The sequence below is a fragment of the Osmerus eperlanus genome, chromosome 17, assembly GCF_963692335.1.
Source record: "Osmerus eperlanus chromosome 17, fOsmEpe2.1, whole genome shotgun sequence".
NCBI lineage: Eukaryota > Metazoa > Chordata > Actinopteri > Osmeriformes > Osmeridae > Osmerus > Osmerus eperlanus.
The window spans coordinates 9,508,081-9,523,629 of NC_085034.1; the positions used below are offsets into that span (position 1 = coordinate 9,508,081).

At 47.5% G+C, this 15,549-nt stretch overlaps 1 protein-coding gene across 1 annotated transcript; it reads left to right on the top strand.

Annotated features, from left to right (window-relative positions):
• Positions 1–10,236: 10,236 nt before the first annotated feature.
• LOC134037897 (E3 ubiquitin-protein ligase TRIM39-like) lies at positions 10,237–12,480 on the top strand. The gene is made up of 2 exons (XM_062483459.1): positions 10,237–10,342; positions 10,591–12,480. Exon 2 carries the CDS (start codon positions 10,593–10,595, stop codon positions 12,243–12,245), a length of 1,653 nt encoding a protein of 550 aa, XP_062339443.1. The 5' UTR covers positions 10,237–10,342; positions 10,591–10,592; the 3' UTR covers positions 12,246–12,480.
• The last annotated feature ends 3,069 nt before the right edge of the window (positions 12,481–15,549 follow it).

Consider the following 15,549-nt stretch of genomic DNA (forward strand, 5'->3'; position numbering starts at 1 on the left):
TTAAACGATCAATGCAGCAAATCCCTCTTCCTGACAAGCAAAAAAAAACACCTTTTGTGTCGCATTTTGGAACGTGGCATATATCATTCATTGATTTTGCCGGAGCTTTTACAAGGCTTGCAACATTTTTCCTCTTCCTGTGTGGTGGTACTGTCCCCATGCCGACGAGCTGCAGGCTGAAAGAGCCTGTCAGGAAGCAGGGGTTGATGGGAAGTGTGCGTTTGGTTGGTGTGTGTGTGGCTCGGTGCACGGGTGCCCCGGGGGGCCGCCGGCTCGACGTTAACAGTTACAGGGGAGGTGAAGAGTCAGTCTGCCGCATCGGCGCATCCCGTCTCGGAGGCGGGGGGGGGGGGGAAGATCGATAACACAGAAGGCAGCGAAAAGGTGGCGACGTACAGCGTGAAGGCTTCGGCGCACGACAGCACTCGTCCTGCGCGTTCCACCGAAAGCATTCCGCACTCTTCGAAAATGACCGGCGCTTGCAGAAAAAACCCCGCAACTTGTAATTATCACCACCGCTACTGTTCATTTGCAACCCAAATGGCAGGAAAAAAACGTGCTGCCATGTTTTCTACAGATGGTGATGGCAGCATCCACCTATTTTACACCTCGCGCATAGCAACGAAGCACCTGGGAATTCAGTCCGCTGTCCCCCTTTCGACCGTGACAGATAAGGAGCTATGCTGCCCTGGAACATGACGTCGGAGTGTCATCTGGCAGTTGTCCCCAAGTGGCCAATGTCTGCCACTCAACAGCCAGTCAGGACCCCCAGGGCCACTAATGAAAAGCCAGAGTGACAGTCATTCCCGAGTAATTCCGAGCTATCTGTTGCCGGCCAATTTAATTATCCATCCCAGGTACTGTCATAGCTACACAGACAGATCAGCCTGGAGGGGAAAGGTCTTTTTTGGACCTCACAGGTCGCCATCAAGAGGCAAGCATTAAGCGCTTGTGTTTGTTTGTTTATTTGCGTGCGTGCGTGCATGCGTCTTTGCTTGTGCGTCGGTCTGAGGTGACGACAGATGGCTCTCTCTTCCGTGTGTGTGTTTGTGTGGGGGTGGGGGCGGGGGGGGGGGTGGGGTGGTGTTACCTTGATGGATGCGGTTGCCACGGCACCCTGACCAGATGTTACTGGCACTTGATCAGGGCACGCCTCAAGTGGGATGGTTAGTCAGATATTTTGCGTGGATGCACTGCAGCTAGACTGAACCCTGAAGCTGTCTGTGGGCCCTTCCAGCAGCCCCCACAATGCTTCTCGTCAACCTCATACTGCACGCCGTGAATAATGTTTCACGGCTCTCCTCCAGACTGAAAGGCAGATGTTGACGTCTGACCATCTGAAAGTCCTCTCCCTCCTCAGATTTCGAGCAGTATGGAACTCAAGATTGGAGGGAAATTTGAGATTTGGATTTGTTTTCGGGGCGAGTCAAATGCAGGCCTCAAGGGAAGATTTGTTTATTTATGTATTCGAAGGAATGTTTTGGTCTATCGCTTCTATAATAAGATTTACCACTGCTCTGAATCAAAATAATAATGGTGATAGTGTAGGAGGTGTTGTGTTTTACTGTTCAGCTGTGTTGTTCCTGGTCCTGACAACAGCTTGCTCTCAGCGGACGGAGAGAGAGGAGGAGAACAGGTTTAATCTCCAAGCTGCCAGCTGCCAAACAGCAAATACAAACACATACCCTCTCACACAATGCCTCCAATGGGTCTGTCTGTTCAATTTGAATGGGTACGACTCACTGCGGAATGAAAGCACGCCCATTGCTCCCGCACACACTCTCCCTGAAACCCCCGCCTGCCTGCCTGACCCCCTTCGCACGGAGACAGAACGAGATATAAAAACCGACCCCCAAACGCCACACCCATCCCGGATGCAGTGGTTCACCACGAGGTCTGAATTTCGACGAGGGAAATCATCGTAATAAGAAAAAAGTCACGGGGAAAAGTTTGCCGACGCCCTTCCCTCCGTGTGTGTCCCCGTCGCCCCCGCTTGCGTCGTTTTCATTCGTCGCTCGCTCGGCTTCCGGGTCTCCCCGAGAGACGGGGAGAGGGCGGCGGCAGCGGCAGGATCGGAGTAGCTGGTGCGTCGGGGACGAGCGCGGGGGGGGGGGGGGGGGGGGTGGAGGGGGGGGCGGGAGGGGGAGGCGACACCTGGGAGCGGTGTGCGCCATCAGAAATGTCACAGCTGTCAGTCACGGCTCCCTGCTCGGCCACGCTTCAGCAGAGGAGGCGGGGTCCCCGCAATCCTGCTAATTAGGATTGGGGGGGGGGGGGGTGGGGGGGGGGGGGTGGGGGGGCAGTGCTGGTTGGACTGCAGCTAGTCACGCAGGACAGACATGCAACATCGCTGATTCTGCCTGGGCGAATCTTGAGCTGAATACCAGCACACTGCCAGGAAAATGCTTTATAAGGTTTGTGCCTGTGGCTGTGCCTGTGGAAGTTATTGCATTTAGAAATATACTATTGCAATGTCTGTAAGCTTGTTGAAACTACGGTACATCTTGTGCCCCGTATACCAAGCCCATGATGTTAGAGGCCAATTTTTTGTTATGCTTTTTTTTTCTTGTACACAATTTCACTTTTAATGTAGAGTTCTGCTGTTGAGGAAAGCATTTCTAAGGGTCAAAGCATTTCAAGAGCTACTCTTAACGATAACATGTTAACCCCAGAGCATGCATCCAAATGATCCAGCCCTACATCCAAGGGCTTACTTGACTGTTGTGAGACAGGAACGCCGACACGTTGCCAGTCACGTGACCAGTCACGTGTCCTGTATCAGAACAGGAAATCTGCTGCTGTGTATGGCTATCACCACGCTTCTGCCTGTGGGAGTTCTTGGAGCCTTTGCCAACGGCTTCTGGTTTGCTGGCTGACATTCTTGTTCTCGAGGTCAGAGACCACTGCAGGGGACTTAGCTAGAATGACATTTGGCCTTGCTGACATGACCTTACCTGGCACGATGCTTGTTGACACCGCAAAATTGTTTTTTTAGGATGTAAACCAATTTGATTCAAGTTTGTTTGAGACCCAAATATACACAAAAAAAAACATATTCAAATAATATGACAGTTTTTACACTTGTAAAATGGAAATACTTCCTGATCATTACTGATTATGAGTCATGGACGAATAGTAACACGTTACCATAACGAAGTTAGAATAAAAACCTTATTCTCTTCCAGAGTGGAGGAGTGGGTTAGAAGGGTGATGAAAATGGAAGGAAACACAAGGAAAAATCCTATATATTTTACGTCTGAGAAGAACTACATTGCGTCTTTGGAGGCTCTGCCTGACTGCTGAATCCACCACAGTGTGATGTAATGTGAGCTGCCCCCCCCCCCCCCCAACCCTCACTCTCTCCTCTGTGACAAATTAATTTCCAACCGCACGTCTCGCCAATGAGCATAATTGCTTTCGGGGACTTGCCAGGGAGACTGCGCACGGACGGCGAAGGCTGACATATGATCTTGTTCCGTATTGTGCTCGGGACTGTGATACACATATTCAACTGACGACTCATTGTCACCGGGCTTTTGTCTGGGAACAATAAGTGACTTTGCCTCAGCCCAAGTGATTTCTCCTCCGAATATGGAAGCAGCTCTCGCTGGTTCGTGGTGGCACCCTTTCACAAGAGCAGGGAGGACGATTGCAATTATCGCTGCTCTCCCAGGCTTGGTGGGCCACAGGAAGGACTGACATCTGACCTGCTGAGGGGCCTGATGGGAGTGGGGGGCACCCGGTGCCCCCCGGTAAAGGCTAGGACTGGGCTTCCTTCGACAGGAAAGGACGTGTTGCTCTGGTTATCGCTGTTACTCTGGAGGTTTTCGTTTGATTGTTGTGTTCGTTCACACGCTATCCCAGTCGGTGTTAATAACTTGATTCAAATTCATGGATGTATATATCCATTCTCTGACCTCATGATTCTCAATGCTATTGATCGCCAACTATCTCTAGCTTTCACAAGCCTGGGACACAGGTAGAGAAGTGAGGGGAGAGAGAGAGAGAGAGAGAGCGTTGCCGTACGGCGCGTTTTTCTCCTCAAATTTCACCACAATCGATTGTTCGAGCTGCACCCCCCACCTGTAGCAGTTCAGAGGAACAAGCGGGCAACAAGAACTCGGACGTTTCTCTCCAGTCCGGTCGCAGAACGTTCCTGTTCAGGAGGACAATCCTGACAACGTCAGCAGATCAAAAACAGCTCCTGTGGCCTACAAGCTGACGCTGTTGCTACCTGGTTTCATTTATGCTGGTGAAACAACTAAGAGTGTGTGCGAGCATGCATGCATTGTTGGGTTTCAGTGTGTGTGCGTGTGTGTGTGTGTGTGTGTGTGTGTGTGTGTGTGTGTGTGTGTGTGTGTGTGAATCTGCATGGACGTGTGTTTCTTGGCAAGTCTCCGTACGCACATAGATCTCTTTCGGGTGCACTTTCCGATTTCGAAGCCGTTAGCTACAAAAGATGCAGAGTGACATTGTCGACTTCAGATGGATTTTGCCTTAAAAGCTACAGCCCATTATTGTAATGGTATTTGATTTAGACAAAATGTTCACGCCTGACGAATCGCACGGAGCAATTTAGTCCATATAAAACCTTGTCCTTTTATGGTTGGCGAGAGGGTACATGTAATAGCGCAAACTGGAGACAGCTCGCCTTTTCAGGGTCCATTTAGAAAGTGCCAGAAGGCATCTGCCGTTGCTGGAGCTATTGGTCCTGTCAGTCTGTCTGCCTGCCTGTCTTCCTACGTATTGGGCGTCCTGTCTGATTACCTACATACATGTCTGCCTGCCTACCTGTCTGTCTGTTTACCTGTCTTCCTACCTACCTGCCTGCCTGACTTCTTACCTGTCTGCCTGAATACCTGCCTGCCTACCAATCTGGTTAACTACCTGTCTGCCTGACTACCTGCCTTTCTGCCAAACTACCTGTCTGCCAGACTACTTGTCTGCCTGACTACCCACCTGTCTTTCTGTGGACACGGTGTAAAGGGGTCTGAGTAACAGCACAGAGCAGCACTCCTGCTCTCTGTCCACGTTTGAATAAGAAGGAGACGCAGTTTGTAGAGTTGTGGGGCTGTGAAGGCGTTGAAGACTCACCCGCAGGCAGAGCAGTATATGTCCAGCCAGCCTTCCAGCTAGCCAACGTTCATGTGATGAATCATGTCGTTTTTGGTAATTATTAGAGTTGTCAACCTGGGGCCTTTCAGTCAGGCTCTCTCTCTCTCTCTCTCTCTCTCTCTCTCTCTCTCTCTCTCTCTCTCTCTCTGTCACTCTCTCTGTCACTCTCTCTGTGTGTCTCTATCTATCTGTCTCTCTCTTTGTCTCGCTATCTCTCTCTGTCTCAGAGAAACACACATACACAGATTCTCACACACTTGCGCGTGCAGGGGAGCCCAAACAGTATGAACACAAAGTAAACATAGAGACAATCCAGCACACAGTCTCTTGTTCCCACACACACACACACGCACACACACACATACGGATGGTTCTGTTACTACATTCAGCTCATTTAGAAGACAAACGTACAAGGGGGCTGTCTACACAGACGCTATTTGGATCTAATCTCCCCCTAAACCATCCAGAATGACACTTGTTATCACTGCGAAGGACGCCTAAACGTTGATCTGTTCAGCATGATCGTTCTGCGATAGGCTCTTCCCAATGACAACATTAGTTAGATAGCAAACGAGCAGTTGTGCCTGAAAGTGAGAGGTACAGTACTGAGCCTCCAAGAGAACCCAAGTTAACCCAAGAGAACATGGGTGTTCTGGTGATAACCATGATAACCGTCACACAACTGTGTAATGGTGTAATGTAACTGGGAGCTGCACAGACAGGGACCGAAAGACCCTACGTAGTGTGGCCCGGTCTGTTGAGTTCATCATCGGCAGGAAGCCCTACAGGACACCTACCACACACGATGCCCCAAGAAAGCTGGCAGGATTCTAAGAGACTGTTACCACCCATCCTTCAGTCTTTTTACCCTGTTGCCTTCTGGCATTCGGTGTCGCACACGCAGACTGGACAACAGTTTCTTTCCAAGGGCCATCAGGCTTCTGAATGGACATTGATATGGACACTGATACACCTCTTACCAGTCACTTTACACACTGTCACTTTCAGCTACTGGTTGCACTATCAGCAATATTTCACTTTTGTACTTCACTTGTCTTAGGTTAGTATAGGTAGATAAGGTTAGTATAGGTTATCATGTGTATTATGTGTATTTACAGGTTTAGTATACTGTATTGAATATTGTATATTATTTGTATATTAGGAGGTTTACTATATTTTTGCTTATCATAGATGTAATCTATGTTCTGTTCATCACTTATATGTTATGTTATGCCAGGTTGCTTTGCGTTGTCTTGTCCTAAGAATTTACGTGCCCAGTCTGACCCTGTGTTGTTCCGTGCATCTGACCATAAAAGACTTGAACAACCCTTTCGGTCCTAAAGGCGTACTCTGCATTCTACATGCTCTGCAATGCCTGTTTATGCGTCACGTATGCGTGGTGTTGGCACGTGTGTGGGCGTGCGTGTGTGATTTGAGTTGAAGACGACAGGGTTTAAGGCTTTCGCACAGGGCTGCGGAGCCTCAGTGACGCGTCTGACTGTGTCGAGCCCGAGGCAGTGCAACAGAGCCCATGGCTACACGCCACCCTGCTCTGCTCCTACTTCTAATGGGGGGAAATTGTAGCACGGCCTCCCGCCGTCTGCACCTCCCACCGTCTCGCTGTCTTCTTCTCTCCGTCCAGATCTCTTCACCGTCTCTTTCTCCTTCTTCACCGTCTCCCTCCCTCCCTCCCTCTTCAAACACCCAAGTGTTTCTACCTATCATATCAGCTCTGCATGCTCCCTACCTCAGTGAGAGGGCCCTCTGTCATGGGTGCCAACTCCTGGATGAGCTCCACACAGAAGGCACACCCGCCAAGCCTGCTGTGACATCTCCAGCAGCCTCATTTATCTGCCACAGGGACTGAGATCGACGACAGTGTCAGAGAATATCCCTGGTAGATCACTAAATCCCTGGTAGGTCAATAGATCCCTTGTAAGTCACTAGACCCCGGAAGGTCACTAGATCCCCAGTAGGTCACTAGATCCTCTGTAGGTCACTAGATCCCTGATAGATCCCTGCCCCGGTAGTAGGTCCCAACTGGTTGCTGTCAGGAAGGGAACCTGAAGGTTACCAATATTCCAAAAGGAAGAAGATGCTGGACTGAACGGAGGAGGAGGAGGGCAACTCCATGTCGTCTCCAACCCTAACTTCTACCACATCGGTATTGCATCACTTTTCCACTGGGCAGTGGCGGCTCTAGCTTATACGGCTCCCTGCGTTTACACAGGAAACCCATCCCTGCTGTAATCAGACAGCTATTAAATCGGTCTGCCGGTCACCTCCATGTCCTCTCCCTTACCGGAGCACGGGTCTCTTTAGTGCTCCACTCTGTTTTACATTTACCTCCATCTGGATGAGAGGGGATGAAGGGAGAGGAAAACAGGAAAGAGAGAGCGCTAGAGTCGGGAGGAGGGAAGGAAATGTGCAGGGTGGGAAACTGAGGCGGATGGAGGTGTGGGGTATCTCAAGTAGAGGGGAAGGGAGCAATTCTGACAGAACAGGGAAGTGAGAGGGGAAGGGAGAGAAGGATGAGGGCGGCAGGACGAGAAGAGGGACAGCGCTTCAACAGGCAGGCGCATCGCACCGCAGGTCCTTCGGAGGAGAACGAGGCGCGGGAACCTCGTCCGTGTGACGCGAGCAGCACGCCGCTCTCCGGCGGTCCCTCGACCCGTCCCTCACGACGACCTCGGACCGCCACATTCCAGCTCCGTGCCAGATGAACGTGTCACATGTGCGCTTTGCCATGGCAACCCACAGGGTGCAGCAGCTTTTGCGGCTCCCAAAAGCAGCGCTCCCTCCTTTCGTCGCATATGTGCCTGCACGTTGTGCTGTGACCCATGCATGATACGTTGAATTGAATTGGTGCAGCTAGTTCTGGCCTGGCTAAGGACGCCCGTCACGTCAGCTGATGTCACTCACGCAATCACCTGCAGGTGTGCTAATTGAAGGTCTCTGCCTTCCCCCTCAGAGGACTTGAATACTGCATGCCTTCGCAGACCCGGACACAAATGCTCACACAACATGTGTTATGCTGGGGACACACTAAAATATTTTTTTTATCTTATAAGAATTTATAACTGTGAGAGATCACAAACATGAGGATAAAAAGTCCTAGATTTAATTGTTTTGCTCCTATAGTGTGTGCTGTGCCATGATGTGACAAAGACAGCACACCACACACAAACTGATTTTCAACCAGTGTCCCAACTGTGAACACAAGAATCAAGCTCAATGCTCTTGAGCTTGATTCAGTGGAGACAGTGGAGATGGTTGTGGATTTCAGGAAGAACACAGCCCCACTCACCCCCCATCACCCTGTGCGACTCCCCAGTCAACACTGTGGAGTCCTTCCGCTTCCTGGGCACTATCCTCTCCCAGGACCTCAAGTGGGAACTGAACATCAGCTCCCTCATCAAGAAAGCACAACAGAGGATGTACTTCCTTCGGCAGCTGAAGAAGTTCAACCTGCCAAAGACAATGATGGTGCACTTCTACTCAGCCATCATTGAGTCCATCCTCACCTCCTCCATCACCGTCTGGTACGCTGCTGCCACTGCCAAGGACAAGAGCAGGCTGCAGCGTATCATCCGCACTGCTGAGAAGGTGATTGGCTGCAATCTGCCTACCCTCGAGGACCTGCACACCTCGAGGACCCTGAGGCGAGCGAGGAAGATTGTGGCCGACTCCTCCCACCCTGGACACTCCCTGTTTCAGTCACTCCCCTCCGGCAGAAGGCTGCGGTCCATCAGGACCAATACCTCACGCCACAAAAACAGTTTCTTCCCTTCTGCTGTTGGCCTCTTCAACAAGGCCAAGGGACCACACTGACTCCAATGACTTCTTGCTTAAAAGAATCTGCTCCTTCCGAGCAGATTCTGTCACTCTTAACACACCTCACACCAAGGGAAAATCTGATAAAATAATCTGTAGAACCATCAAGATAATCGGGACATTAACGAGGATTGACGGAAGGGGTGAAATTGGCCCGATTATCCTTTGGTGTGTCCCCAGCATTACTGTGTACCTGCATATTGTGCTGTTGCTGTCACCCTCCACCATCCCCAGCTCCTCCATACTGTCTTCTGTATCATCACTAAGGGATGTTGGTAATGCTCTGTGAAGCCTTTTGACTTTGCTTGTTAAAAAGTCTAAACACTAAGTTACCTCGTTATCCCCGTTACCTTCAGAATTGACTTTAAGGTCCTTTTCCTCACATACAAAGCTCTACACGGACAAGGACCTAGCTACATTGCTAACTGCCTTATAAACTACACACCAGCTAGAACACTGCGATCATCAAATGCAGGCCTATTAGAGGTCACCAGAAGCAGTCATAAGAAGATTGGTGATTTGACCTTTGTCAATTACGCCCCAAAACTATGGAACAAATTACCCATAAATGTTAGGGAAGCAAACACGCTAGACATTTTTAAAAGACAGCTTAAAACCTACCTTTTTACCAAAGCATTTAAGTAATTTTATCTCAGAAGGGTTTTACTACTTTTATTAGTTATATTATTGTTTTTATAGATTTGCTATTTTAATTATTACTTTTATCACTTGTATTATTGTTTTTATGGATTTTATGTAAAGCACCTTGAGCTACAATTCTTGTATGAAATGTGCTATATAAATAAAGTCTTACTTACTTACTTACTAAGTTTGATGTGCTAAGATTGTGCTATGCTAGCTGCTCCAAGGCAGGAAGTTTTCCAATTAGATAGAACCCTTGCCAAAGACAAATCTACAGTATTCCATTGCAACAAATAGTTAAATCAGTACAAGAGTATCTTGGCTGAAATGTAGATAACATACACATTCTCACTCTGCACACACACATAAACACACCATACACACACACACACACACACACTTATATTCACACAACTTCCATTCTACATGTCTCTGTCATTTTGCCTCATCACACACTATTTTTCTTTCTTTCTTTGTTTCTATCTCTCTCAATCTCTGCCACTCATTCACTTCAGAGTAATAAAACCCTTCCTGTCCGCTGACTTGCTAGATAGAATTCAGTCATGAAAGGGTTAACTTTGTTCAGGACAGAGGACTGGGAGGGGAGGGGAGGAGCCTCTTATTGTTATTTCACTGAAACGAAACCTAAGAGATTCTAAACTCAGGAAAACACGTTCTACTTAGTTTAGGTAGAGAGTGATTTGGTTATTGTATACACAGAGATCATAGAAAACAACATAAGTACCAAAAGGTGAGAACAGAGAATCAATCAGGTGTATCCAATGATGATGTGGCTAGTCAAATACAGACTGTTGCTTGACTTGATGTTCGAAAGACTATAGAACTATGCTCTTCTATATGCAGTATTTCTATATTGTACTATTTCTGTCTATGCTATTCCTTCATGAATGAAAGTACATTTTCAACAATATACTATAGTTTTGTTCATGAGTTCATAGGTTCACAAGATTTATAATTTAACTTCTGGTCTTATTCTAGAAATGGCTTCCTGCAGCAGTCTCCTGTCTGAAGATCAGTTCCTGTGTTCTATCTGTCTGGATGTGTTCACTGATCCTGTCTCTACTTCATGTGGACACAACTTCTGCAAGGCCTGTATCACCAAGTACTGGGACAACTGTGACCTGTGTCAATGTCCCATGTGTAAAATGACTTTTGATAAGAGACCAGATCTCAATGTCAACACTTTCATCTCTGAGATGGCTGCTCAGTTCAGGAAGTCAGAGCCACTGAAAGCTGCCATCAGTCCAGACCTGCGTCCTACTAATCCTGAAGTGTCTTGTGACATCTGTACAGTGTCTTGTGACATCTGTACAGGTACCAAGCTCAAGGCCCTGAAGTCCTGTCTGGTGTGTCTGGCCTCTTACTGTGAGCCTCACCTGGAGCCTCATCAGAGAGTTGCAGCCTTGAAGAAACACAAGCTGATCGACCCTGTGGAGAACCTGGAGGACAGGATGTGTCAGAAGCATGACAAACTGTTTGAACTCTTCTGTAGGAAAGACCAGACGTGTGTTTGTGTCATGTGCATGAGAACAGATCACAAGACCCATGGCTTTATAACTTTAGAAGAGGCGTATGAACAGAGGAAGAATAAGCTGGGACAGATGATGGCTGAGATGAAGCAGATGATGGAGGAAAGATCTAGGAAGGTTCAGGAGATCAAACTTTCAGTAGAGACCAGCAAGAGAGATGCAGAGAGAGAGATATCAGACAGTGTTCAGGTCTTCACTGCTCTGGTGCGCTCCATTGAGAGAAGCCAGGCTGAGCTCATTGAGGTGATTGAGGAGAAGCAGAAAGCAGCAGAGAAACAGGCTGAAGGGTTGATTCAAGATCTGGAGCAGGAGATCACTGAGCTGAAGAGGAGAAGCACTGAGCTGGAGCAGCTCTCACACACTGAGGACCACCTCCACCTGCTCCAGAGCTTCCCATCCCTGAGCACCCCTCCACACACCAAGGACTGGTCTGAGATCAGTGTCCACAGTGGTATGAGTGCATGGGCAGTGAGGAGAGCTGTGTCTCAGCTGGAGGAGACACTCAATAAAGAGATGGAGAAGCTGCCTGAAGTTAAGCTGAAGAGGATTCAGCAGTATGCAGTGGATGTGACTCTGGACCCTGATACAGCACATCCCTATCTCATCCTGTCTGAGGATGGGAAGCAAGTGAGACATAGAGACATAAAGCAGAATCTCCCTGACAACCCAGAGAGGTTTAATTGTTGTGTCTCTGTGCTGGGAAAGCAGGGCTTCTCCTCAGGGAGGTTCTACTATGAGGTGCAGGTTGAGGGGAAGACTGGGTGGGATCTGGGAGTGGTCAGAGAGTCCATCAACAGGAAGGGGAGGATCACAGCGAGTCCCAAGAAGGGACAATGGACTGTATGGCTGAGGAATGGAGATGAGTATGAGGCTAATGCTTCCCCCTCTGTCCTCCTCTCCCTGAGACAGAAGCCCCAGAAGGTGGGGGTGTTTGTGGACTATGAGGAGGGTCTGGTCTCCTTTTATGATGTGGAGGCCAGGTCTCATATCTACTCTTTCACTCGCTGCAACTTCACTGAGAAACTCTATCCACTTTTAAGTCCCTGTATGAACAATGAAGGTAAAAACTCTGTCCCTCTGATCATCACTCCTGTCACACAGTGAAAAAGTAAGATGTGGAAATGCTGGAGTTCAAAAGAAAATGTGATTACAAATTATACATCTGAACAAGAGTTGTGGGTCTGAGTCTGTGTCCCACAGACTAAGGCCTTGACTCATGGCCTGGGGTTCAAGTCCAGCCTGGAGCATTTCATGCTTTTACCTTACCTTACTACCTTTCCTGTCACTCTTCCACTGTCTGTATCAAACAAAGGCACAAATATGGTAATTTTTTACAGTAACATCTTAAAACAGGAAATATTATCCAGTCTCTAGTCATATGCTTTATGTTTTTATGTTTCACCTAAATGCACCAGTGATTGAATTCAATAAACTGCACTAAAGGAATATAAAACCAGATTCAATCCTTAAAAAAAATATGTACATTACCACAATCAGTGAAAAGCACAAATCACCTGTGAGAATGTTTCTTTAGTTTAGAAAACCTCCATTACAGATCCTAACATGGGGCTTGTATTCAGGGACAATGTACAAACACACAGTTGTGTTTCAGGTTCACACAAGTTCTGTTCAAGCTGGAAATGCTCTGAAGAGCATAAACTCTTTCTTTCTCTCACTGCTTCGGTCAATGTGTTCAAGTTGTTTAGGATAATCCACATATTTAACATTACAAACACTTTCAACAGGTCAGTCAACTCGACATGCACTCATCACCAACAGAGTCATTTATACACTCCCTGATTCTTATATAAACAAAGTCACACACACACACATACACACACACAAACACAGATTTACAACACAGACACAGTTTGTGTTGTAGACTAATATCAGAGTACACACACACTTTCGGCAGGAGTTCAGCCAACGAGCTGGTGAGGATGTGCCGTGCCTCATCCTTACTACTGGGATCAGGGTAGCAGAGGTGAAAGGTGAAGGGTCACGACACATGACACTCAGTGTGTAATTCTGAAACACACAGAGACCACGGTCAAACTCAGTTCATTCAGTCAGTCTAGAGAACAATCCAACACTCAGTAAAGGTTACTTGTCATGTTAGGCATTCACCAATAGATATAGATCAACACATTGACAGTATTCTGTACACTTGTAAACGGTGTAGTTCTCAGTGAAATCAAGTTAAATGATTGGGTATTACACTGGACAAGCTGCTGTTTTGGTAACAACACCTAGACTGTAACATGGGAATAGGTATAACCAAGATGAGACAATGCTCTGTGTGTGTGACACCTCAGATCAGGCTCCAGGTGGTCCAGTCACTGGTCTGATCTCACCTGGAGTTCTGCCCAGTCACATGGTCAGCAGCAGCAAGGAGACATCTCAACAAGCTGCAGGTGACTCAAACCAGGCTGCTAGATCAGTGCAGGAGTGTTCATTTCACTGTCAAACATCCACCTTCATTTCTGACTAATAAAGACAATGCTTGTATGGTAGCTGACTTCATGTCACCAGTGTGCATCATTGTGTGATAGACCTTAGAGAATGAATGAGTAAGTGTGTGCTCTGTATGTGACAAAGAGGTGAACATCCAGTCAGGGGAGGTTTGTATGGATGTCAGACTCTCTCCAGTTGTCTATGAGTGATGTACAGAGTGTAGTGATTTACTGGGTGATTGGTTTAGTGATGTACAGTCCTGCAGTACAGACAGAGTACAGGGTTCAGGTGGGGTTCAGGCACCAGTTGTATGGTAGGAAACATGAGAGGTGCAATGAGCACTAAGGTTGTTATGGTGCTTCATAAATGGTGGAGCTAGTTCTGGCATGGCATTCAGGCTGTGCAACATCAGCTGATGTCACTCACACAATCACCTGCAGGTGTGTTAATTGAAGGTCTCTGCCTTCCCCCTTAGAGGACTTGAATAATGCATGCCTTCACAGACCCAGACACACATGCTCACACATCATGTGTTACTGTGTACCTGCATATTGTGCTGTTGCTGCCACCCTCCACCATCCCCAGCTCCTCCATACTGTCTTCTGTATCATCACTACAGGATGCTGTTAATGCTCTTTGAAGAATGCTCTCTCTTTTGACTTTGCTTCTAGAAGTTTATACTCTTAAGTTTGCAATGATCCTGTCCCCCAGGGGATATTGTATCTGATGATCCCTGCCTTGTTATTGTATGTACTTGTGCTACTGCCAAAGACAAACCTATTTACATTACACACACACACACACACACACACACACACACACACACACACACACACACACACACACAGATGCTCACTCTCACCCTATGCACACATAAAAGGGTAGAATGTTATCCATCTATCCTTCCTAGGTATTGTCTCAGGAATTAGAGGTCTCAAGGGGAGAAAGAGAAGGCCTATTTCAATCTCATCTAAATGTATTTAAGTAGAACTTAATACATTTACAACATTTTGCGCAGTTGGAAGTGTGATGTATTGACTTGGTATACTTATTTAAAACTTCATAAGTAAATACGTTTGTACTTTAAGTATCCAAATGTTGCGCTTGGGGTGAGTCAGAATAGGCCAAGGCTAGAATCCCATTCCCTCCCTTCCTTTGAACCTTTCTCTTTCAGACACTCTTTGGCTGTCAATATCAGCCACAAAACAGCTCAGGGACGCTATGATTATCAAGTGAGTTATTAAGGAAGAGTGAATAATGGCTACTTAAGGTGTGCTCGGCATCGATAGAGAAGAAATGCAATCACCAAACACTTTGAAAAGTGAAAAAGACTCATAAAAGACTGCTGTACTTGAGGGAAGCTGAGAGAAATAATTAGTCATTTCCTCGCAGGAAAATCCGAAAAGGACACAACCACAAGAGGTCAATGAGCGCTAATTAGACCAACACTGTGCGCGACAAATACACACTCGTCGTCGTGTGCACTCGTCAGAAAGAGCCACGTCACCAAGAGTGACAGCAAAGCACATTGCGACAGTCAGGCAGCCGAAGCTTTCAATGTACTTTTCTCACCTTTTCATTTCCCACCATGGGCCTTGTTGGTCGTCGTGACCACGAACGTACGTGTCCGCCGTCCGTCTGTCTGCCACTTGTCGGAGGCTACGATCTGATCGTTTCTCTCTCAATTCCCCGTTTCATTTATATTCGACAATTTCCCCATCCGCCGAGATAACAGAGGATTCTCTCCACCCATCGTTCTGGCGAGGAACCCATATAAAAACCCTCCATTCTGGACAAGCTCAGCATAGATAAGCCGTGCGTGGAGTTGTCCGCGAATACTTCTACCAGACCCGGGTCTATAATGACCGAGCGTAAGTTGGTGTGTTTCGTGTCCAGTTACGATCAGGGATAAATCAGTGTGCTTCACGTCCGCTTTGACCTTGTAGAGGGTATT